This window comes from Polyodon spathula, chromosome 2 (genome assembly GCF_017654505.1).
Source record: "Polyodon spathula isolate WHYD16114869_AA chromosome 2, ASM1765450v1, whole genome shotgun sequence".
NCBI lineage: Eukaryota > Metazoa > Chordata > Actinopteri > Acipenseriformes > Polyodontidae > Polyodon > Polyodon spathula.
The window spans coordinates 70,181,756-70,207,995 of NC_054535.1; the positions used below are offsets into that span (position 1 = coordinate 70,181,756).

The following is a 26,240-nucleotide window of genomic DNA, read 5'->3' on the forward strand; positions in this document are numbered from 1 at the left end:
CTGTCTAGGATCTATAATAAAATAAAAGCAGAATAATCTCTCTAATAAATTATGAAGATCAAAAATGTTTAATGTGCATGGTCATCTTGTAACACATGATACTTTATCACATTAGCAGCATGGATAAACAGGGTTTGATGCACTGTACATTGAAACGCAGTTTACCCTGTATCTCTTAACAAAGGATGTCCGCTGTCAGTTTTGTCCAAGTCTCTGGTTTTATGACTCTGATCACATGCTACTGAACTTCCTCATGTTTTCTTAGAGCACATTGCTTTAGAAACAGTAAACATCTTCTCTTCCATACACAGTTCTAAGAAAGACGCATTTCAGTGGTAATGTATTGGTCTAAATCTGGGGCCTGGTTTTTAAAGCTTTGTCCTAAGGTGCAAAATGTTCAAACCTCTTACTTGGTATGCCACGTTAGGGTGTGAGTTTATTTAGTATTATGTGTGGAACAATAAAGAATGCTTGTGTCCCACAGCCTGGAAAGCAGGTTTAGTTGAACAGTGCCAGGGAGCATCACTGGCGCTTCAGTGCCTCAGCATTTGCAACTCTGTTCTAAATTAGTTTATTGAAAGCACCATGTGTTATTACATTTATGTTCAAAGCCAAGCCAGAAGACGTCTACATGGTTTGAGTTTCAACCAAGCTGCTGTACATTATTGCTGCAGGTTTAGAGAGAGAGCTAGAACATCTATGAATGATCTGACTTTTCAAAGGTTTCCCACAGGGAGAGTGAGGACAGCTGGTGCTTTTTTTTTTTTTTTTTTTTTTTTTTAATTAAAACAGTGAAGTTCTCTTCATTAAATCCAAACACTTCAAAGCTGCTGCTGTGCTCATTGATATTGTGCTGAACCCTGAAGCTGGCGAAAGAGTGGGATGCAAATGTTGGTTTGTTTTGTAATTTCTTTTTGAACTTCACATTTGCAAAGCTTCTAATGGAAGGTGTCATATATACTCCAATATGACAACTGCAGCATATTAAAAAAAAAAAAATACATCTATATAATGGCAAGTGCAGGTCAGCAGACATGAAGCACTGAATAGCAAATAATGATATTGCATTTTTTTGTTGAACTTGCTGATTATTAAACAGTCAAAGCTAGAACAGCCTCCCCCCTCTTGTGTTTAAATAAATGTCCTTGTCTTTCCATTGCTTTCTTAATAAAGTCCCTTTCTTAAAATCATGAAGCCTTTCACATTCAATTAAACACAGAGAATATCAGGCTGATTATCAAAGGTCCTACGAATGTTAGGAATAGTCACATTTGTGTTATGCTGTATTTACTGTCAGCTTTTTCCCCCAGACACGAAACAAGTTTTCTTGAAAAAAGCAAATATATCTACGCAAAGCCACACTTTCAGTACAGGAGCGCCCAGCATTTCATATTGATGGGGAAAATACACATACTAATGCACGATCATACTGCTGGATACTTGATACTTAACTGGAGCGTGTTTTGGAGTAAATGCTTTTTGATATTTAGCAGGGACATTGAGAAGTAAATGTAAACTGTGCTTTTGACGGCTGTCTGCATGATTACATTATGCTTTTTATAGACCGTGCAAAGAGAGAAGCCTCTTTTGTTGAACACAGTGAAGTACATACAAACAGTTTAGGTGTTCTATGTAAGCACAGGGGGAGATGATCACTGTATTGCTTCCTGATCAGTGCTGTCATGAGAACATGATAAAGGGGGAAAGAACACGCGTTGCTTGCAAAAGAGTTTTTACATTTATTTTTAAAGCAACAGCTTGTGATGATGGTACTTTCTTTTTTTTTTTTTTAAACGACGCTGCTGCCTCGCTGAGAAACACAGATAAACTTCAGCCCAGGCAATCCACAGGGTTACCATTTCAGAGTATTTTACTGCCTTGTTTCCTGATCTGTTAGGTGGTGTTTTCTAATCAGTACAAAACATTCATAACTCATTGTTGTGTAGATGATTGCTGTTTGATAAGGTCTGTTAAAATTGATAACTATTAACTGAACTGCATTTTTGTGCCTTTGATTTTTTTTTTTAGATAACACTTATGTATCCAATTCTGAGAATGAGGATGACGTTCTAGTCACACGAGATCCTATTCCGGTCATCTTCCACAGAATATCAACAGGTGATTGTTACATTTATAGTGTGTGACTATGTAGTTGTATGTAGTCACTGAAGTAAATTAAGTTATTGAACAGTTGTTACCAAAAAAAAAAAACAACATTGTTGTAAATCCATCAAGAATGTCTGACAGAGACATTTGACATTTAGTTGTTTTTTTTTCATTCAGCTGATGTACTGAAATGCATGTTTGCAAAGATCTCTTAGTCATGTACAGTATTAGAAGGAAGGATATCAGTTCCTGGTACAAGACAGAAGGGAGCATCAATGTAAGCAGAATATCAGCAGAGGCACAGGTTATCGGTGCTGACGTATATATATATATATATATATATTATATATAAAAAATATTGTGGAAGGGTGGTTATATATATATATATTGTGGAAGGGTGGTGAGCAATTCACTGACACAGAGACAGAACTTTATTTGTAACGCCGCTCAGGTGCACTGATTTATTTCAACCCGCAGAGGGTGCTGTTGTCCGTGGTTTGAGCACCGGCAACGGTAAACAAGAACACGGTTCCAGGTGCACAGTCCAATGCAAGTGCAGTCGCAGGTGCTCTGGAAATAATAATCACAAAGAACAAAAGGTGAAAGAAAAAGGGAAAATGTAAAACACAGTAATAAAACTACAAAATAAAGGTGCTGCGCTCACCCCGACCGCTGCTAATCTTACGGTCCGGGTCTCCGTCCTACGCTCATGCGTTCCCTCACTACGCTAACAATTGATCGGGGTCTGCCCAAGTTTTTCCCCACTGCAAAAATAATCTTTTCTTTCTTTCTTTCTTCTTTTATTTATTTATTTATTTATTTAGCTTGTTCTCCTCCGACAATGCTCGGTCCGGCAGTAGAGTTTCCGCCAGCTGGCTGGCTCGTTTCGTCTGAGAGGGGGCAGACCCGAGGGAACCGCAGAGCGTCATTTTATCGGTGCAGCAACCCCCCAAAGCCCGCCCCCCAGACACTCAGAGGTGGAAAACCCTCACACCTTCTTTCCCACCACTCTGTGTCAGTGCCGTAACTGACAGGCAGATATTGTAGGGCTGCTGCCCTCTTCCTGCAGCACTATGAATGTGCCCAGCGAGTCAGTGCAGATCTTCCCTGTTACATATATACAGTACTGTGCAAAAGTTTTAGGCAGGTGTGAAAAAATGCTGTAAAGTAAGAATGCTTTTAAAAATAGACATGTTAATAGATTATATTTATCAATTAACATAATGCAAAGTGAGTGAACAGAAGAAATATCTACATCAAATCAGTATTTGGTGTGACCACCCTTTGCCTTCAAAACAGCATCAATTCTTCTAGGTACACTTGCACACAGTTTTTGAAGGAACTTGGCAGGTAGAACAAACATCTTGGAGAACTAACCACAGTTCTTCTGTGGATTTAGGCAGCCCCAGTTGCTTCTCTTTCTTCATGTAATCCCAGACAGACTCGATGATGGTCATCACTATCCTCTTGCAATAGGACCAGCTGGATGGCAAAACAGTGCTAGTAGTACCTCAAAAGTAATTGGAATAAAAAAATAACTATTGACCATGCCCAAAGAGTTGAAAAGGAAAGTTTTGAGTGAGGAAAAGAAGGGTTCAATTCTGGCTTTACTGGCAGAGGGATACAGTGAGCGTCGGGTTGCTAACATCCTTAAAATTTCAAAGACGGCGGTTCATAAGAACAAGGTCAAGCAGCACACATTGGGGACAACAAAGCTACAGACCGGCAGAGGGCGAAAAGGACTCTCCGCGGACCGGGATGTCCGCCAACTCATTCGAATGTCACTCAGCAACTGTAGGATGACATCAAATGACCTACAAAAAGAATGGCAAACGGCAGCTGGGGTGAAGTGCACGGTGAGGACGGTTCGAAACAGGCTCCTAGGGGCAGGGCTGAAGTCGTGCAAAGCTAGAAAAAAGCCCTTCATCAATGAGAAGCAAAGAAGAGCCAGGCTGAGGTTTGCAAAAGACCGTAAGGATTGGACCGTAGAGGACTGGAGTAAGGTCATCTTCTCTGATGAGTCCAATTTTCAGCTTTGCCCAACACCTGGTTGTCTAATAGTTAGACGGAGACCTGGAGAGGCCTACAAGCCACAGTGTCTCGCACCCACTGTGAAATGTGGTGGAGGATCGGTGATGATCTGGGGGTGCTTCAGCAAGGCTGGAATCGGGCAGATTTGTCTTTGTGAAGGGCGCATGAATCAAGCCAAGTACAAGGTTGTCCTGGAAGAAAACTTGCTTCCTTCTGCTCTGACAATGTTCCCCAACTCTGAGGATTGGTTTTTCCAGCAGGACAATGCTCCATGCCACACAGCCAGGTCAATCAAGGTGTGGATGGAGGACCACCAGATCAAGACCCTGTCATGGCCATCCCAATCTCCAGACCTGAATCCCATTGAAAACCTCTGAAATGTGATCAAGAGGAAGATGGATGGTCACAAGCCATCAAACAAAGCCGAGCTGCTTGAATTTTTGCGCCAGGAGTGGCATAAAGTCACCCAACATCAATGTGAAAGACTGGTGGAGAGCATGCCAAGATGCATGAAAGCTGTGATTGAAAATCAGGGTTATTCCACCAAATATTGATTTCTGAACTCTTCCTAAGTTAAAACATTAGTATTGTGTTGTTTAAAAATGAATATGAACTTATTTTCTTTGCATTATTCGAGGTCTGACAACACTGCATCTTTTTTGTTATTTTGACCAGTTGTCATTTTCTGCAAATAAATGCTCTAAATGACAATATTTTTATTTGGAATTTGGGAGAAATGTTGTCAGTGGTTTATAGAATAAAACAAAAATGTTCATTTTACCCCAAAACATACCTATAAATAGTAAAACCAGAGAAACTGATCATTTTGCAGTGGTCTCTTAATTTTTTCCAGAGTGTGTGTGTGTGTGTATATATATATATATATATATATATATATATATATATATATATATATATATATATATATATATATATATATATATATATATATAAGGTATAAAAAAAGGTAACATTTCCATTCATGGATCATTTTAATTAGCAGTTTTTAAACTGTAAATACCCTGGATAAATGTCAATCGGGATTTCAGTTCCAATTGATAGACAAACCAAGTGTGAGGAGAGTGGGTCGGCGAGGGGAAGAGGTAATGGGCTCGCCCCAGTTTCGGCTGCTGTAGCAGGGCTGAAGTGAAGCTGAAGTGTCTTCTGTTCCAGAGAAAGCCACAGCTCCTCTCACAGCAAAAAAGTAAATGCATTAGGAAAGAACCACGCTTTAGGCCTAATATTTATATAGTTTATTATTTATATAGTTTATTATTATTTATTATAACCGAGAGCCTTATAGCAAGGGAGCATTTTGTGTGTGTGTGTGTGTAGATATGTACCGAGAGCACAAGATGTTTACACTTCACAATGCTGTAACATATTTTAATCTTGAATAATCCCATTCTTTATGTTTTTCTGTTTCTTTGAAAAGAAATTAGGATAAATAATGATGCCACCAGCTGCCTGTCAATTAAATCGAAGCTACAAGATGACAGAGTCCAGGTAAGAAATTCAGTGGAATCTTTCACCGGCAATCTATTCAATTGGAAGTTGCAGAAGCATAGCTATTTTAATATTAGGATTTTGTGAGCTTATTTTGTAGCACTGTTAAAATCATCCTCGGAATACATTTAAATTTAAAGTTCTTAGGCAGTTGGGTTTTCTGTACAGTAAAGGCGATGCAGAGCTGCTAGTTTGAAACCCCATACAGTATAGTGCTGCTGAATGATTGTGCTGATGGGTTGAAGAATAAGTAAATATACTGGACATGGATATTTCTAGAATGAACTATCAGTATTGTTGTCAGTCTGCCTGTTCATCTTTGTTGCCGCCTTCTTTCAGTCTCAACTCACATGAGTTAGTCTCAGATATTTTCATGCTTGTCTCTTCAGGATTCAAGATACTGCGGTGCAATAGACGAAGACTCTGAAGGTGACAATGACTCTGAAGAGTTCTACTATGGGGGTCAGGTGAGCAGGTCTTTGAGAAAATGATTTCTTGTAATTCCTTGTGCCTCATTAAAAAAAAAAAACAAAACCAAAAACCCCAACAAAAAACAAGATTATGTACCAAGATCCATTGTCTTACCATTGATTGCTCCCTGCACCTCCCCACCCCCCTCCCAGTGGACTGTACAATCCCACTGTTTAACACAAGCGATGTTTGAAATTGGAAAGGGGGTCTCCTGTACAGTAGGGCAGTCACCCTTAGTATCCTATATCAAGGTTTGTATCCAGGATTTAACAGGATTCTCGACATTTCTAGAATTATTAAACAATATTTAATAAAAACTTATAGTGAGAAGTCTGCGACTGCAATCAATATGCAGGGAGTGGCTTAGAACCTGCCGAAGCTCCCCCTCATTCCACGTTAACAAATAGATGTTCATAGATCTCTGTATGCTGCTTTTGAAGTTGGAACCACACGTTTTTTTGTGTTGTTTGTACATTGTAATTGTCTTCCAGGACCCCCTTGTAAACAAAGCCTCGGTCTCAATGGGTAAATCTGGTTACATAAATAAATCAATCCAATTAGACAGCAATGTTGATCTGCTAAGAGCAGCAGTTACAACGTGAATCCTCATCCTCTCATCCATCAATTCAATTAGACAGCAATGTTGATCTGCTAAGAGCAGCAGTTACAACGTGAATCTTCATCTTCTCACCCTGCATGTGTGCACATCCAGCATCTTGTCAGCCCAGTTCTAATCCTGCCTATTGACGTTTGCAATGGTTTAATTATTCAGTGTGTGAATGTCAGCTAATCAGTTAGTTTAATTGGCCTTGCTCTGTTGTTTTAATAGAAGTTTTTGAACCCGAAACAGTAATTGAACTCCTGATTCTGGCATCCCCTACACCATTAGTTTTTTTCTTTCCTGATCTTTCAATGTCAGTTTAGATAAAATGTATTATATCTCACACACACACACACACACACACACACACACACACACACACACACACACACACACACACACACACACACACACACACACACACACACACACACACACACACACACATATATTCTATTTAGCTTTGTATGCATTATGCATAGCAATACCTTTTGAAGTCTGACCTAGAGGTTCTACTGGTTTGTTTCTGACAGTCTTTGACAAATTATACCTGGCTTGTTTGTGACAAATGGTAAGACGTGGTGGAGCAAGTCATACTCTCTTTATACAGCTAATCAAAGCAGTTCAGTATTCACTTTGTCTGGAAAGGCTTTTTGTTTCTGCTGAATGTTTCTGCTGTCCGGCATAGTTCTGACTGCAGTTGGCAACATACAAAGCTACATTTTTTTAAAAAATTCAGTGACTTCCGGTCAAAAGCTTCCGGTCAACCAGCTGTCATTGGCTGTATTATGTTCGTTTCAGTATTTTGAGAATGTATTGAGAGTTTAACAGTTATGGACGATACCTTAAACACAGAAACAAACCCATTGCTTGTGCTTTTGTTTTTATCTGAGGGGCAGACCAGTCTAGAAGTTTTCATTGATCCACTTGTGAATCCCAGGCTGGCCTGTGTGTTTTTTTTTACAATCCCTGCTGTCAACCTTTATATGAAGTGTGGTGCAGCACAACAGGAGCCCATTCTGTACTAAGTGGGGGTCTTGGGGGAAACACACTGTCTATTTGGAATCCATAGTGAAGGGGCCAGTCAGATCCACAGTCCTCAGTAATGGAGAATGTATTTAGCATGACAACCTAGATGGTCTGGAGAGCTATATAGTAGCAGTGTTTTTACTAGAAAACTGGCCAGTAGTTTCCTAACGCAGTGTACTGAATCAAGTGCACCATTGGGTTCTTTCCATCAGAAAGGCCCCTGGTTTATAAAGAAACTGCGTTCAATAGTCATACACAGGTTCACAGCATGGCAGATACACATATCAGAAGATTACTCTTGGTAAGCAATTTCATACCAATTTGTGCTCTTTTACGCCGTGTCAGAAAACTTTGAACCTGAAACAAAACGCATCTAACAATCCAGCTGGTTCCAGTAGTTCTTCTAAAATATAAAAGAATATTAACCCTTAACTCTTACTACTGTTCCACTGGAATTGTTTTTAAATACTGTATACAGGCTGTTTAATGCAAAAAGGCAATCCTTACTGACACAGGCAATCAGGCTTAAATGTAATTGAACAGGGTAGAAATGACACACATCATATTTGTATAGGCTATTGATTATTTTATACAGCTGTGGAAAGCATGCTTCATGTTCGGTTTTTATAATTTACTTGACACATTTGTAAAATACGTATTTGATTATGTGCATATTGTTTGTTTTTTTTTATCTCTTTTGTAAGACGTACACAAATAGAAGCATTGCAACGCTTAGAGCCTGTTCTCAGCTGCTTGTGCCTGCTTGTATGTGATTTCACTCCATAGGTTTCTGTCATGATGTTGAAACTGTAGACAGGAATAATGAGGAGCAGGTCTGTAGTCCACTGTGGAGATCTTAACAAGCGATTGAAATCTCTTTTTTTTTAGTCCGCCAAGACTCTTGAATCGTGCTCTGAAAGCCGAGATGCAGGCTGAGACTGTGAAGAACGGCTCTCTTTGGTTTATTTCTGGAGGATAACGGGTTCTGACGTGTTAAACAGATCACAGTGCTTCATCAGTCAGCTGCTTATTGTGGCCCTCTTGTCCTCTTTGCAGGTGAACTATGATGGGGAGCTCCACAAGCACTCCCAGCTGGAAGCAGACTTAGCAGCAGTGAGAGACATGTATGGACCTAATGCAGTATCTCTCAGGTATTGAAAAAACACATTTTAACATGTTTCACCCCATCAATAAAGTAACAAACCACAAAGACTGTGAAGCTTTAACCAAGCTATTGCTCTAGGCTTGGCTTAGAATAGACAGCTATGGCAACAAGTTTTGCGTCACCTAGAATTTTAGGGTTGAGAGTATAGGGCCGTACAAAACTTTTGGCCATATTCTGTACAAATCACAAACCTCTGTGAAGTGAGTAGTTGTAAATACAGTATAATCGTAAATCTTGAGAAACTACTCACTTCTAAATCTTTTGTAGTCATTTTTGTATTACTTTAGTATAAATAAATGTTAATTTGGATTCATATGTTGTTTTTTTCTGACTTTATGTGAACGAAAAGACACACATTTGCCCATTTTCCCATTGGAAATAGTGATATTTTTAAATATAACTGTCCTGGTCACAAAAGCAAAGTTTGTGGGGAATAATAGCCATTTTCTATACTTTTGAGGCATAAGCAATTAGGAAATAACACTTACTACCCAGGAACAAAAATTGTTTTACATAGTGTAATCAGTGGGGTGAAAATCCTCTGCATGGCTGATAACTTTGATACTCACCAGAGCATGATAACAACCGACCCACTAATTCTATCTCTGTGTGAAGTGAAGTTTGTTCCAGTTGTGGAACAGAACAAAGCTAATGAGGAAATAACATGTTCACGTTTCATCCCGGCACAACAAAATCATCAGCTTTAGCCTGTGACTAGACTGACGTGACACAGCATGTGCCTTGCTGTCCTGTCTGCTTCATTCATAAAGAAACTCACACTAGTGAGTCTCGTTCCTCACTTCTCAGCTTTAGCCTGTGACTAGACTGATGTGACACAGCACGTCCCTTGCTGTCCTGTCACTTCATAAAGAAACTCGCAGCAGTGAGCCTCGCTCCTCACTTCTCAGCTTTAGCCTGTGACTAGACTGACGTGACACAGCATATCCCTTGCTGTCCTGTTACTGCTGCATTCAGAAAGAAACTTGCACCAGTGAGCCTCATGTCTCACTTCTCAGCTTGGCCATTCTAACAGCTCATAAATTTGCAGTGATTATTGGAAAGCAGATACTGCATAGTCTACTACAGAGGAAATGTAAGGGTTAAGCCTTCACCTTTTCTGGTGTTATTAGTGGATGTGTCCATGCTGTTATAAAATGCCCCGGGCCTCAGCAGCAGCAGCACTCTTAGCTGGGACTCCAATAGAGAAGGATGGAGCACATAATAACCTGCCTTCTTTCATATTGTATGTAACAGAGATGGATGAACAGCCTTCATTGTGTCTCTCTTATCAGCCATTACATTAAATGATCAATGCCGATTGTAGAATACCAGACCTTTCCTAACAAAGCCAACTGTTCCAGCCCTGTTCAGACTGTCCATAAATTTCAGGCACTATGATTCAGGCTCCTGTAGTCGCGAGAGAAACAGCCCCTGCTTGACGTCTCCAGTAGAGTAACCCTCCTGCTTGTCATCTCTGATGGAGAAACCCCCCTGCTTGACGTCTCCACTAGAGAAACCCCCCCGTTTGTTGTCTCAGCTAGAGAAACCCCCCTGCTTGTCATCTCTGATAGAGAACCCCCCCGCTTGTCGTCTCTGCCAGAGAAACCCCCCTGCTTGCCATCTCTAATATAGAAACCCCCCCGTTTGTCGTCTCTACTAGAGAAACCCCCCCTGTTTGTCATCTCCGCTAGAGAAACTCCCCTGCTTGTCATCTCTGATAGAGAAACCCCCTGCTTGCTGTCTCCGCTAGAGAACCCCCCTCTGTTTGTCATCTCCGCTAGAGAAACCCCCCTGCTTGTCGTCTCCGCTAGAGAAACCCCCCTGCTTGTCGTCTCCGCTAGAGTAACCCCCCTTCTTGTCGTCTCCGCTAGAGAAACCCCCCTGCTTGTCATCTCTGATAGAGAAACCCCCTGCTTGTTGTCTCCACTAGAGAAACCCCCTCCGTTTGTCATCTCCGCTAGAGAAACCCCCCTGCTTGTTGTCTCTGCTAGAGTAACCCCTATTCTTGTCGTCTCCGCTAGAGAAACCCCCCTGCTTGTCATCTCTGATAGAGAAACCCCCCTACTTGTCATCTCTGATAGAGAAACCCCCCTGCTTGTCGGCTCACAACAAGAGGCGATCCTCTTATGGGGGGGGGGGACGACAACAAGACGATCTCTTTCAGAGGCGATCTTGGGGGACACCCACAGTAGAGACTTCTTTCGTCTCCGCTGGCGAACAACAGAGGCCCCCCCCAACACATCTCTGATAGAGAAACCCCCCCCCCCCCCCCCGCTTGTTGTCTCCGCTAGAGAACCCCCCCCCCCCTGCTTGTTGTTTCTGCTGGAGAAACCCCCCGTTTGTCGTCTCCGCTAGAGAAACCCCCCTGCTTGTCATCTCTGATAGAGAAACCCCCACGCTTGTCTTCTCCGCTAGAGAACCCCCCCTGCTTGTCATCTCTGCTAGAGAAACCCCCCTGCTTGTTGTCTCTGCTAGAGAACCCCCCCCTGCTTGTTGTTTCTGCTGGAGAAACCCCCCTGTTTGTCGTCTCCGCTAGAGAAACCCCCCTGCTTGTCATCTCTGATAGAGAAACCCCCCGCTTGTCTTCTCTGCTAGAGAAACCCACTCTGCTTGTTATTTCTGCTGGAGAAACCCCCCTGTTTGTCGTCTCCGCTAGAGAAACCCCCCTGCTTGTCGTCTCCGCTAGAGAAACCCCCCTGCTTGTCATCTCTGATAGAGAAACCCCCCTGCTTGTCATCTCTGATAGAGAAACCCCTCCGCTTGTCTTCTCCGCTAGAGAAACCCCCCCCGCTTGTTGTTTCTGCTGGAGAAACCCCCCCCGTTTGTCGTCTGCACTAGAGAACCCCCCCTACTTGTCGTATCCGCTAGAGAAACCCCCCTGCTTGTTGTTTCTGCTGGAGAAACCCCCCAGTTTGTCGTCTCCGCTAGAGAAACCCCCTACTTGTCATCTCCGCTAGAGAAACCCCCCTGCTTGTCATCACCGCTAGAGAAACCCCCCTGCTTGTCGTCTCCGCTAGAGAAACCCCCCTGCTTGTCATCTCTGATAGAGAAACCCCCCTGTTTGTCTTCTCCGCTAGAGAAACCCCCCCTGCTTGTCATCACTGCTAGATAAACCCCCCTGCTTGTCGTCTCTGCTAGAGAAACCCCCCTGCTTGTCATCTCTGATAGAGAAACCCCCCTGCTTGTATTCTCTGCTAGAGAACCCCCCCCTGCTTGTTGTTTCTGCTGGAGAAACCCCCCTGTTTGTCGTCTCTGCTAGAGAACCCCCCCTGCTTGTCGTCTGCGCTAGAGAAACCCCCCGCTTGTCGTCTGTGCTAGAGAAACCTCCCCGCTTGTCATCTCTGATAGAGAAACCCCCCCGCTTGTCGTCTCTGCTAGAGAAACCCCCCCCCTGTTTGTCGTCTCCGCTAGAGAAACCCCCCTGCTTGTCGTCTCTGCTAGATAAACCCCCTGCTTGTCGTCTCTTCTAGAGAAACCCCCCTGCTTGTTGTTTCCGCTAGAGAAACTCCCCCTGCTTTTTGTCCCGCTAGAGAACCCCACTGCTTGTCGGCTAGTCCAACATTGAGGCTCTACATCTTCAGCAGATGCCCTTGATGGGGTATGAAGCAGCCTTGCTGGTGCCAAAGTAGCCCAGGCCTTTGTTTTCATGAAGTAATGTACTTATTGGGGTCCTACAATTGTTGCTATGCCACACCTTGCCCACTATCCCTTAAAATATTGAAAGTACTGAGTTGGCCCATCTGTGCAGACAAAGTATTAATGAGCTGTGACAGTCAGATAACTTAGTAGCTCAGTGATGTGACACCTGGCACCTGGACAGTGTGCAGCAGAGCCAAGTGCAAACTGGGTCATATATTTAAACGTTACAATATCAGAAAGCTAACCTTGCTCTTTATATATATATATATATAATATATATATATATATATATATATATATATATATATATATATATATATATGATGTTATTTGAATTGTTTCCAATACTGTCTGATGTTCTTGTGCTTGAAAAGCACTTGTTACTTTGACCTACCTTTTTTAGCACCTAGTACCGCTTTTTAAACAGACCTCCTTAAAAATAGCCTCCCTATTTTCTCCTTTGTCTAATGGGTTTTTGTTTATTCATTTACTTTAGAACACAGTTTGATATTTTGAGACATGCCAATTAATCACTATTTTTTGTTTTAAAGAAGAATTTTTTTCCACTTAATCTTCTTCCACTAGTCTGTGCTGTAGGGGGCCAGTTGTTTATTTCAGATGCAATGTATGCATTTCTTTCCCATGAGATCTTTTTAGGACAGTCATTTGGAAACAAACACGAATATGGTCATTTACAAGCACCCGATGGCCATTCGTTTGAATTTTTTTAATATTTACATTTGAAGAAGTAAATTTACCAAACCACCCCCAAGTCCAGCATGAATGTCTTCCAGTTTGAGTGACACTGATGCATGACCTGCCAAGCATGGCACCATAAATATTTCAGTATTTTCAGATAACAGTAGAACTTGCAAAGGCATATGCTTTAGTTTATCGGATAATAATGTTTTACATTTTACACAATTTTAAAGAACCAATAGCGGTACCAACCAAAGTAAATGATATCTTTGTGATCTCAACAGCTGTGTCGGGGGGTGTATGTTTCTAGCATACACATTGGAGACCGGGGGCTAGTGGGTTTGAGCTCATCAACTGTAGAGACAGAGCTGTACTAGACACTGCAACTCTCTATGCTATTGGGACAAGTGCTCGTGCAGGCAAGAGCAGCTGTGCCTCATTTTTATTTACCAGTACGGTGTCCATTTTAGGACATCCTCTGACATCACTTCTTCCCGTGTCACGAATCACGTCTCCTCGAGTCAGTCATCAGGTATCAGGCATCAGTCCTCCTCGAGTCAGCCGTCAGGTATCAGTCCTCCTCTAGTCAGTCGTCAGGCATCAGTCCTCCTCGAGTCAGTCGTCAGGTATCAGGCATCAGTCCTCGAGTCAGTCATCAGGTATCAGTTCTCCTCTAGTCAGCCATCAGGTATCAGGCATCAGCCCTCCTTGAGTTAGTCGTCAGGTATCAGGCATCAGTCCTCGAGTCAGTCATCAGGTATCAGTCCTCCTCTAGTCAGCCGTCAGGTATCAGGCATCAGTCCTCCTCGAGTCAGTAGTCAGGTATCAGGCATCAGTCCTCCTCGAGTCAGCCGTCAGGTATCAGGCATCAGTCCTCCTCGAGTCAGTTGTCAGGTATCAGACATCAGTCCTTCTTGGGTCAGTCATCAGGCATCAGTCCTCCTCGAGTTAGTCGTCAGCTATCAAACATCAGGCATCAAGCATCCTCGAGTTAGTCGTTAGCTATCAAACATCAGGCATCAAGCATCCTTGAGTTAGTCGTCAGCTATCAAACATCAGGCATCAAGCATTTTTTTTTTCAGGGAGAGTGAGGGGTTGGATGAGTTGTCTGAATCATCCAATCAAACAAAAACAAAAAAAGTTTTGGTGCTACCATTGGATGATGCAGATGCCAGTGTAGCTGCTGATTGGTGCATGTGTTTTACCTTTCTTTAGCATTTAATATGTGTATTTTAAGCGTTTTAAGCAATACTTTAAAAGTTATGATGTGCAATTTCATTATTTGCATTTGTTTGAATTTAAATTGTAAGGCAAATCTTCTCAGCATACGACATCAAACATAGCTGTTTTTTGTATGTTTCGATGTATTTTTTTAAATTTTATTTCATTTTGACGACTGACTTGAGGAGGACTGATCCCTGACGACTGACCCAAGGAGGACTGATGCCTGATACCTGATGACTGACCCAAGGAGGACTTTTGCAATAAACTGTTGTATTTTAGTTTAATTACCACAGTACATTGTTTTTTCTTTTTTTTTTTTTTTTTTTTTTTTGGCTAGGGTTAAAAAGCTAGGATGTGTAATGTTAACAAAGTGACAATTCTTATGGTGTTGAGGCATTGACATTCCTTTCTCACGTATTCATAGAAGCAATTCTAGTGTTCCGTATCTTCCCTTTTATGGTTTTTATTGGCACATTCTGGTTCATTAGGTTTTAATTAAAGTGTCAGTTTCATCCCATTCACCCAACTATTCACTTACCCTCAAATGAGGAAAAACACTTTTTATTAAAGCAGACTAACAGTGCAGTAAATGGATGCATTCCACAAATCAGTAAATAATCTGTACCTTTTTTTTCTAGTCCTGTTACTTTTTAATCTGATGTTTGCAATCATTCGGTTTGCTTCTTATTCCAATTCCAGACATTGTTTACATTTTATCTTTTCTATGTTGATGTGCTTTAAGCTGAATTTAAGCGATCCTCTTCTATTATGGTTCCTATCATATACATATACAGTATAATCCAGGATAGATTAGCCACAGTGCCTTCTTTAAAAGTAATAGCCAGCACCATCTAGTGAACAGATACAAAGCATCAAGTTTCTGTTCTGCATTGCTGCCAACACACGGTTGTGAACCAGATGGAATCTCTAAAAAACATAATTATCCTTTAAATATCGAAACGATTATCAATGCTTTTGGAATGGTCTGGTCTCTAGATTTATCTGTTAAATATTGCAATACCATAAAGAGCAGTACATGCATGAATATTATATACATTACTAGTCACTTGAGTTGGGTGTTTACAACATAGAACACTTAAGGATACGTTGTATCTGTTACAGCGCATTATTCAACTGCTCCAGGCTCTTACAAAAGCCACTGACACTGAAACCTGGTGCTTTCAAATCACTGCTCTTCGTTTAAAGTCGTTTTAAAGGTACACAATCGTGAGGTATCTCAGACACACTGCGGTTTTCTTCCCTTAGATTCAAAATGGAATACCTGAGAAAAATATCTGTTGAACTGTTGACTGATATTATTGGGACCCTGGAAATCTGAAACTACCCCTTAAGTTTACTTCATTGTTTTTTTGTTTAATTTGCGGCTTTGATTTTCTAGGGAATACGGTGCAATAGACGACGTAGACATTGATTTACACATTGATGTCAGCTTCCTGGATGTAAGTATTTGGTTTTCACCTCTAATAAAACAAGTTGCGATTCCCTTACTGTCACAGTTAGGTGTCTGGTGAAACTTAACTAATTCAAACTGTGCAGTATGTAGCCTATATCATGCCACTTTTCTATAACAAACATTTAACTCAAAGTTTTTTTCCAATGTTTAAGTGTTACTGAATCTCTTTTCCAATGTTTTTAGGTTTTAATGGATGTTTTTTTTTTTTTTTTTTTGTAACACACGCTTTTTCGTACTGTCATGTTTCTAATTGTTTCAACAGGAAGAAATCGCTGTTGCGTGGGATGTGATCCGGAGAGAGCCTGTAATAGTACGATTGCATTGCTCCCTAACCCAGTATTTACATGGGCCAGGTTAGAGAATCATCCATTCTTAGTTTGTTGGTAGCTTATGCGGTAAATGTACAAACTGTGTGAGCTTTTGCTCAAAAAAGCCAGCTTCCCAACGTTTCGATTTGTCAGGGGAAAGTGTATTTGAAAAAAAACAGTGGAGGTACTTCTAGTAAATACAGTCACTTATTTGTATTTAAATCTATTAACATGTTTGTGATGTAATTTAATACACAGTTACCATATTTAGCAATCTACTATTCCTTTCTGTTTAAACCTTCAGGCGACACGGTATTGAGTATTCATATATAATCTAATATATATTTTTCCTTAAGGAATAGAAAAAAAGAAAAGCGCTGAATTGACAACAGAACTGGCAGAAGGCACAGGTGTCGTTATCCAACGATCAACAGTCCAAAGCACCTTTTGACAGTTGTTCTGTAGTCCAAATCTGTGTTCTTGTGCATATTTTAGCCTTTTAGTCTTGTTCTCCTTTCTTAACAGAGGTATTCTTACTGCAACACATCCTTTAAGTCCTGATTTCAAAAGTGACCTTCATATTGTTGCTTTGATGGGCCACGACAACAGTGCCTTGTGCCAGTTCTGTTGTCAATTCAACGTTATTCCTTAAAGATATTATCTTCAAGTACTGCTCATCCTTGTTAGACAGCTTTTTGGGTCTTCCAGCCCTGGGTTTGTCAATTACAGATAATGTTTCTCTGTACTTGTTGATTATGCTGATACCACAGCTTGAAAATTGAGTGATGCAAGCTATTTCACTCAATGTTTTTCCTTCTTTATGCAAGTCAAGGTTGTTATACTAGTAGAAAACACTTGTGGAGGCTTTGAGTAAATTGTTGTCAGAGTAGAAAAATGCAACATGTCTAAGACTTATGCACAGCAGTGTGTGTGATTAGCAATATGTGTTATCAGCTACAGTAGACTCCTGGTAATCCAAACCAGTGGGGAGCGGACACTGTCCAGATCAGTGTGTGGTTTGGAGCTCTGATCGTAATCTGCACCATACTAAAAGCGGCTCTTTTTTTCTTTATGAGTTGGATCATTATGTTCCAGTAATAACTCTTTGACAGAGACAGAGCTGTATATGTTTCACAAATTATTGACACAATTATGATGTTGAAATGTGGTTCAACAACTGCAGTCAGCCTGCAGTTCATTATCACAGAATGGCCAGTGTCTACTGTAGCTTAATGGAAGTCTACTGTGGTTACTACAACGTTTTCATTGAGACAAGCCATGCTGTTACAAGAGGTTGTTCTTCAGGGATGGCGTTAAGCGTGCTTCCTGCAGCATGGCTTATTATTGCTGTGCAGTACGCAATGATGATTGAAAAATATCATGTCAGGAAGTATTTAGGGTTAGCTGCCTCTACTTGCCGACGGTGGTGGAAATGTTTGTGTCTTTTGCAGTTCCAACAGTCGACGTATTCCAAGTTTCCACGAAAGAACGATTTGGTCTGGGACACCAGTTGAAAAAGTATGTTTTTGTTAATTAATTAATTAATTAATTAAATAATGAATGTATTTATTTATTATACATAGCAGTCATTTGTGTGTGCCAAGTCTATTTGTGAACTGTTGAGTAATCTGAGAAACCATAAGAGATAGTACCAGGAAGCTTGCATTGGTGTTGAATTGTTCTGCAGGGAAGCTGCTGTAAACTCATTCATCATAGAGTAGCAGTAATTTGTCCAGTAGCTGAAACAGATGCAGTCGTTAACCGAGCACCTCTTGTCAGCCCCCTGGCAAAAGGCTGACTGGTCCATCATGACTACAGATCAGAGTAGAGTGTGCAGATAATACACTACCTGGTTTGAGGTCACTTTCTGTGCTGTAGTCACATGCTGTGGTTCAAGTCACACCATTGGATAGAAAATGACATACGTAGCACAAGAAGTTATTAGTTAGACCCTGTGAAAATTGCGATTTCGTGGGCTGCGCGGAAATTGTGAAATTAGCCCAATACCGTGATTTTTACAATATTCTTAAGAAATAAAAATAATTTCATTATTATTTGTATTTTATAGAAAAAATGTAAAAATCACATTAATGAAACTGTACAGCTCTGCTATATGCCTGCATGCAATATTCACCATGCACACAGTGCTGTGCAGTGATTGTCATGTCACTATATGCAATCTAAGCGGGAGATTAAAATACTACACACTGTAAACAAGAAAATGGATGTCTCTAAAAAGGCTAAAAATGTGCCTGCAGCAGATCACGTAAAGCAGTATCCAGCAGGGGTTTACACAGTGATGTAGGTAAGCTCTTCTGTACGTCCTGCAACGTTATTGTAGATCTCTACCGAGAATCGGCTGTTGACAGGCATTTAGAGTCCCTAAAAATCCAGAAAATCCAGAGCAGTACTGTGACTGCTTTACTTGCAAAGAAACAAAAAATGGGGAATTCCATGTTCCAAAAGTCCACTTAATAAATTTTGACCTGACAGAGGCGTTTGTTTGCGCAAATATCCATTTTGCAAAATTGGACAACCAAAAGTTCAGAAAATTCTTCAGACAGAGTGAAGCAAATGGTGGCGTGATTCTTTCTTTCATCAGCCCAGCTGAGACGTGAATACTTACCTAAAGTTGCCAAGTATCACAAGCTGGAGATTATAGAATTGGTAAAACAGTCTGGTTGCTTGTCAGTGGTTACACTTGTGAGTTCACTGATGCACAAGATCAGTCTGGGTTACACATTTTATTTGTTTTGCAAGATCTAAATGGTGAACGTGCATCTGATGTACTAGAACTGAAAGCTGTCCTTGCAGATACACTGTACCTACAGGCTGTTAATTACAACGCCGTTTCACAAGCTATTGTAAAGTGCTTGATTTTGATGTCAGCTCATTTATCTGTATATTTGCTGTTTAAAAAAAAAAAAAAAATATATATATATATATATATATATATATATATATATATATCTTTACACGTAATTTATTTTATATTTCCATGCACATTCCACGAAATCTGATACTTTACCCGTGACACTGCCACAAATTTTAAAGAAAATTTCCACGATTTTCACAGGGCCTTAGTTAGTTAGGTACCAGGAAGCAACAATGAGTTGTATTAGAAATCTCCCTGTATGCAGAATTAAAGTATAAAGCAAAAGTGCTGTAAGAAAAGGGCCTATTATAAACAAGAGGGAGCCAAGTGAATTAATGTCTTTTAAATGACATTGCCAGCAGGCCATCTGTTCTGGTAAAAGTACTCTTACTATGTAAAAAACAAAAAGATTACAATTTCTGTTCATTTTTTTCTTTCCTTTTTTTTTTTTTTTTTTTTTTTTTTTTTTTTTTTAAGGATCATGCAGACATTTGTTACACAGCAGTGGAAGCAACAGAGTAAAGAAAAGTGTAATTGCCCTCACAGCAAAAAACTGACAGATAAGAAAGTGAGATCTCCCCTGCACATCTTTTCTACACTCCGCAGGTAATGAAACCAGATGAAATGCTTCCAATGTGTTTAACTACACATTTCATTCAATAACGTTGCTATCAGAACTGCAACTTCTGCAAATTCTACCTCAAGATTGAAAGGTGTGTATAGATCTACTGTTATTTATACCTTCTGTGTGGAAATCAGTTTTTTTTGCAGTACAGAAACTAGCAAGAAACAGTTTACCTTTGATATATGTCTTGCATTTCAAAATATATCTCTAAAGGAGTAGTATGCTCACAATCCCCTCTTTATTTTACTGTTGATCTTTAACACCTTGAAGTGAAGCCAGTCCCTGCCACAACTACGGTCCCACCTCTGAGGTACAAAACAACAGGACCTCCGATCGGAAGGGGACTGTTAGAATTGTAAACTCTCTTTAGAAATCCTCTATTCATCCCATAGGAAGCACTACTACTGTATTGACAACCCATTCATATTGTGCGTCTATTGCTGGGACGATCCATGGAAAACAGGGACAGGTGGCAACCCTAGCCTCAACACTGTAGCTTTCCTTCCTATGATACAGGTAATAGCCTTGTGTTCTGTGTAGGGTCAGCTTATTACCTGTAACACAGAAACTGAATGCAGAGAGTAACAAATTACTTCTGTCAAATATAGTTTTGTAGCAGGCCTCCAAAAAACAAACTAATAAAAACTTAAATAACAACAGCAAAATAACACAAGGTTTGTGTCACACAACCTGAACTGCATGGTTTGTATCAGACGTCACAACCCTGATTCAGTTGGTACATGAATAAGAAACTAAAAACAAATAGGAGAAAAGCAAGTGGTAACCTGAACCCCAAATTAACTACCAGCAATGCCACCCAAAGCCCTTTCTCACACTGCCACGCTAAGTTTCTTTCTCCCCCTGGTGGTTGTCGTAGTTAATACAACTCTAGCCAAAAGTTTTGCATCACCTAGAATTTTAGGATTGAGATGTTCATTTAAAAAACAAAATACACAAACAGAATTTAGATCTTTTATTTAACATCATGCAATCAAAGAAACTTCAAAATGATATCGCAAAAGTCTACCAGAATCCATAATAGTAGTACAGTATTTCATGTTCAATTTTGAACTTTTTCATTTTTTGTCAGTTTTTCGTTAAGTATATGAAAAACTACAAAGCGGTATGTAATTCCATATGTTAATGTAACATTAATCAGCAGGTTTCATTTGACTTTTATGAAGCAAAATTAGTTCATAGTATAGGGTGCTGCAAAACCTTTGTCCATAGCTGGAAAAATGCATGAAATTACTGCAATGTCCAGCTGTGTTCTAGCCTGGGTAGTTCTTGCTGGACTGGTGCTATGCAATAAAAAACAAACACACCTATATATTTGTTTTACATCCTTTTACATTTTGTCAAGGTGGTGGGAAAACCTGTACTACAAACGCAATACAGTTTGCTTTGTGATAAAGAAGAGTTCACAGAAGTGAAAAGTATGGAAGGGGTGCAGTCGACAGACACAGAGGAGTTTATTTACAGTACTATTACAGTAATAGTTGTGCAAAACTGAACTTGATTAAAGGACCCTGCCAAGTTAATATAGGAAAAGTATTCAACATCGTTGACATTAAATGATGCATTTGCTAAATATTATCACTGGTTATAATGCAGAGATTATACTGTTAGACGTGCTCAACCCCCATGTTGAATTCATTCCCTGTTGATTCCTATCACAATCTATGGAATTGCAGGTCTCCCAGTTACCCACCTCCTGAATGTGGTAAGAGCAAATCCAAACTGAAGCCAGAGCAAGATGGAGTGCCAAAGTCCCACAAGTTACTGCGGAGAACTTGCTCAAGTATGGTCAAGGCTGAGGATGGATGCGTCAACAAGTCCCATAAACCTCTGGGACACTCTTCATCCAGCGATCCAAGGGCTGAGCAGACAGCAGCCTTGAAACCCCACAAGCTTCTGACTCGGACTTGTTCTGCTTCGGTGAAACAGGACGATTGTGCCTCTTTGAAGCCTCATAAACTTCTATCCAGGTCGTGTTCTGGAGACCCTCGATGTGAGCACAGCAGCTCCCTGAAACCCCACAGGCTGTTGAGCAGATCTTGCTCCAGCACTCTCAGGACAGAGGAGCTGGATGGACTGAAGCACCAGAAGATGCTGAGCAGGTCCTACTCGAGCAGCACCAAAGTGGGCAAGACTGAGCTCTTCAAAGAACCTGCTCCTGAGGGCAGACGACTCTCTCTTACCTCAGGGCTTATTGGCATGCTAGCACCAGCTCTGTCCTCCCAGCCCAGTGTAAGTACTCACATAGTGCTGGGACTGTTAGCCCTCTTACTGCACTGGGGTCAAAATTAGTAATAAAATAAATACATCTATATTCAGAATGTTCTATTCAATTTTTACATGTGGTTTCCATCTGAGGGGCTAGTGAGGAGTTTCACACATCAATGATAGATAGTGATACTGGCATGTGTGTTTCATTCAGACTATAATCAGTATTTTTAAATAGACAGTTTCATTGCTATTGACAGTTAGCATATTCAAAAACAACTATTTAGAGGTATCGTCAAACAGCTTGCCCAGTGCTGAAGAATTTGCATTAGTACCATATTCAATCCTTATATGAGATGAGCCTTCCTCTGCTGCACTAGCGTAATTCTTAGATATGGATCTTTTTCTGGGTGTATTAACAACTGGACAGCTAGGCATGGCTTCTATGTAGAATGCAGGACCTGACTTTTAAGTTTATACAGCTAGCTAATAGTTTCCTGGGTTGCATGTGAAAGGACGCTATGATTAACACTGCACTGTATTACCAGTAGAAGTGGTTTGTCACTTGGTATCAAACTAGTAGTAGAGTAGCTATGCTGTTCATGTAACATGTTTTTCTCTTCCATTGACAGCCAAACTATGGGGCCAAGTCAATCCCGGTCAGGGATCGCGGCTTTCTTGTCCAGGTAAATACAGTCGATTTTCTCAAACAACTTTCTCTTAAGCGTTAAACTTTGTTTAATTGTGATATTTTTCAATGTGTTTTTTCTTTAGACTATGGACTATGCTGAGCAGAGGATTCCTGTTCTGAATGAATACTGTGTGGTTTGTGATGAGCCCCATGTGTTCCAGAATGGACCTATGCTGAGAGTAAGTGGCCACATTGTTTAGATTGTGCGTTTTCATTTGTGACATTTTAATACGTGCACTAGAGGGTGAAAGTGAACTTTCTCATCTAATGGAAACACATGGCCTAATTCATGACAATCAGGACTGACAGTAGCAACCAATAATACATTGTTAGTTAGGGACATGATGAACTACCTATCAAGCAGTTGGCATGGTACAGATATTATTTCCGCAAATGTGTGCAGGCAATTTACTACCCTCGGCCAATACCATCTGCTTCTGAGATTAAGGTCAGTAATTCGATGACACGTGTTAGTGTCGAGTCGGCAGCTTTAAATGTTTGTACTTTGTAAGCGTGTTACCTCCACACACACAACCTGTATTATAAAACATTATTCTACAAGTTATAAAAATCTTTGATTGCATGCTCTATATATCTTGGAGAAAAGCGTGAACAGCAAAGACAGAAATGCACATCCCCAATGCAGAAGCAAAAATAGAACTGCACATCCCCAGTGCAGAAGCAAATACAGAAATGCACCTCCCCAATGCAGAAGCAAATACAGAAATGCACCTCCCCAATGCAGAAGCAAATACAGAAATGCACCTCCCCAATGCAGAAGCAAAAATAGAACTGCACATCCCCAATGCAGAAGCAAAGACAGAAATGCACATCCCCAATGCAGAAGCAAAAATAGAACTGCACATCCCCAATGCAGAAGCAAAGACAGAAATGCACATCCCCAATGCAGAAGCAGACAGAACTGCACATCCCCAATGCAGAAGCAGACAGAACTGCACATCCCCAATGCAGAAGCAGACAGAAATGCACATCCCCAATGCAGAAGCAGACAGAACTGCACATCCCCAATGCAGAAGCAGACAGAACTGCACATTCCCAATGCCGAAGGAAAGATAGAACTGCACATCCCCAATGCAGAAGCCGACAGAAATGCACATCCCCAATGCAGAAGCAGACAGAAATGCACATCCCCAATGCAGAAGCAAAGATAGAACTGCACATCCCCAATGCAGAAGCCGACAGAAATGCACATCCCCAATGCATAAGCAGACAGAAATGCACATCCCCAATGCAGAAGGAAAGACAGAAATGCACATCCCCAATGCAGAAGCAAAAATAGAACTGCACATCCCAAATGCAGAAGCAGACAGAAATGCACATCTCCATGCAGAAGGAAAGACAGATTTGCAAGAGCTTGTTTTTGTTTTTTGCTGGACTGGTGCTAGAAAACAAGAGAAACCTATGACATGTAGTTCTTTTCCAATGTTAGTTGCATTAAAACAAGTTTCATTTTCAGATCTTTATATATAAACAGTGGCTAGTTTTTTAATTATTTTTTTTTATTTAGGGTTATAAACAAATACCATGTTGACTGCTTTTAATTCTGATGCAACATAATATAAATCGTGTTCATTTGCAATATGTCATTCATTTGGTAACTGAACTGTACATTTCAAATGTTCTTGCTCTTTTGATAGTCTCATACTGCAGTGAATAGCAAAGTAATGCAGAATACAGCTTAATCCAGAAACATGACACTCATTCAGACGGTAACACAGCAAGACATCACTAGAATAAGATCCATAAAATAGCTTTTTAAAATGCCAGACGTATGCCAGCAACGCTGTGCTCCAGCCTTATGTTCAAAGCTGTGGATGTGTAGATTTTGATTTGCAGAGCCTGTGCAGCACACAGCTGCTGCATGCATACAGTATTCCACATTCGAGATGGTCTCAAACATCTGAGAATAGAAGTCTGTATCCTATAGTAGATTCCTTCAGAAATGTAGACTCTTTAATAAAGCAGTGGCTTGGTAGGAAACAGACTGAAACAAACTGATTTAAACTTTAGTTCATAATAGAATGAATATCAGATTAGAACTGTGTGCTTTCTTGCCAAACAGAGAGAAGCAAAAATAGAAGATATCAATTATGCATATCCAGTAAATTCTACCTTTGAAATATGTCCCTGTGGAAGGCCAATGTAATCAGGTGTGGTTTTTGTCTTTTCACAGAGCTGGGACACAAGTGGTTTTAGGTTCAAGTGCTGTTTTGTGCATTTTTATTGCCAGAGTCAAAATCAATGAAGATATTTTGAACCACAAAAGAAAAACAAACAAAAATGTCTTTCTCTGTCCAAAGTATAACATCCAGCCCAGGGTTTGTCAAACAGATAGACAGAGCTTTCATTACCAAGCCCTTCTAGCTCTGAATACTGTCTCCTCTCTCTCCAGATTTATACTGTGGCTATTAAAGTAGCCAAGCAATCACTCTTTTAAGTATGAATTGGTAATTCACACACTAAACTTGAAACTAAATGAATTACATCCCTCTTTACCTGAAGCCCAGTTTCAGCACAGAGCTATCATCAAACAGCTTGCCCACTACTGAAAAATTTGCATTAGTACCATATTCACTCTTTATGTGAGATGAGCCTTCCTCTGCTGTGCTGTATATTTTACTAACATAGTACTGGGATGTGAAAAGTGCATTTCAGGATTATGATTGCACACAGAGAGAGCACAAATATTAATGTCTGCACCAGCAACTGGGAACACACACATGACAAACCAATATATGCAGTTTTAATGTTCATTTTTTAAACCCTGGCAACAGTTGACCTTGTAATGCATTAGATTTATATTTGACTTGACATTTTTATGCAGAAATCAATAGTAGAATTATCCAGTTTATTTACCTTGTGCCGAGCGCTAAGAGCATTCTTTGTACCGAATATGGGACGTTTGCCTTTGGCCCCCTTCCCCCCCTTGCAAGATGAATCTTGGATTCAGTTCTCCTCCCTGGCCCTGGGAGTACTGAATCAAGATTAATTGCACTGTTCTGTAGAAATGAATAATATTGCTTTTATATCCGCACAGTGTAGTAATGCAATTTTCCACTGGGAAATCTGAAATATAATAAGCTTATATTTACAATTACTTCATTGCACGCCATCAGAAGCTTCAACTGAAAGATGCAGGACAGAAATGGTGGTTGATTCAATATATGCAAGTGGAGATCAGACAGTCCTCGACAGGCTTGTTTTCATTTTAATTTTGACATTGTCAGTTTGAAATGTAACTTTAGGACCACCGAGATATATATATGTAATATATGTGGTTGAAATGGTTTCTATAAACATACAAAAATTGGGGGATAAAAAACAAAACAAAACAAAACAAAACGAAAAACATTCAAAATCAGTATTTTAGCTCAGAACTATTCTGTGATAGTAACCACTATAAAAAGGTGTACAAAGTACACTCACAGTTGAAGCGGCTAACAACCCACCAACATCCCTGTTTTACGTAACACAAAACAATTGGGTCACAGCAGTTTCTGTTTCCTGTTGCTTGTACCGAAAACCAGTACTGTGCTGCTGTGGAGATCA

The 26,240-nt window shown here is 40.4% G+C and overlaps 1 protein-coding gene across 2 annotated transcripts in view; it reads left to right on the top strand.

Annotated features, from left to right (window-relative positions):
- The window catches only part of LOC121299788 (protein mono-ADP-ribosyltransferase PARP8-like), an 82,428-nt gene that overhangs the window by 41,896 nt on the left and 14,292 nt on the right, over positions 1 to 26,240 (top strand). For both annotated transcript variants that reach the window (XM_041227859.1, XM_041227867.1), the window contains exons 4-14: positions 2,029 to 2,118; positions 5,573 to 5,643; positions 6,033 to 6,110; positions 8,801 to 8,895; positions 15,871 to 15,931; positions 16,208 to 16,298; positions 17,705 to 17,771; positions 19,606 to 19,734; positions 21,448 to 22,003; positions 22,612 to 22,665; positions 22,754 to 22,849. In XM_041227859.1, the coding sequence (XP_041083793.1) occupies positions 2,029 to 2,118; positions 5,573 to 5,643; positions 6,033 to 6,110; positions 8,801 to 8,895; positions 15,871 to 15,931; positions 16,208 to 16,298; positions 17,705 to 17,771; positions 19,606 to 19,734; positions 21,448 to 22,003; positions 22,612 to 22,665; positions 22,754 to 22,849 (1,388 nt within the window). The remainder of the gene's footprint in view (positions 1 to 2,028; positions 2,119 to 5,572; positions 5,644 to 6,032; positions 6,111 to 8,800; positions 8,896 to 15,870; positions 15,932 to 16,207; positions 16,299 to 17,704; positions 17,772 to 19,605; positions 19,735 to 21,447; positions 22,004 to 22,611; positions 22,666 to 22,753; positions 22,850 to 26,240) is intronic.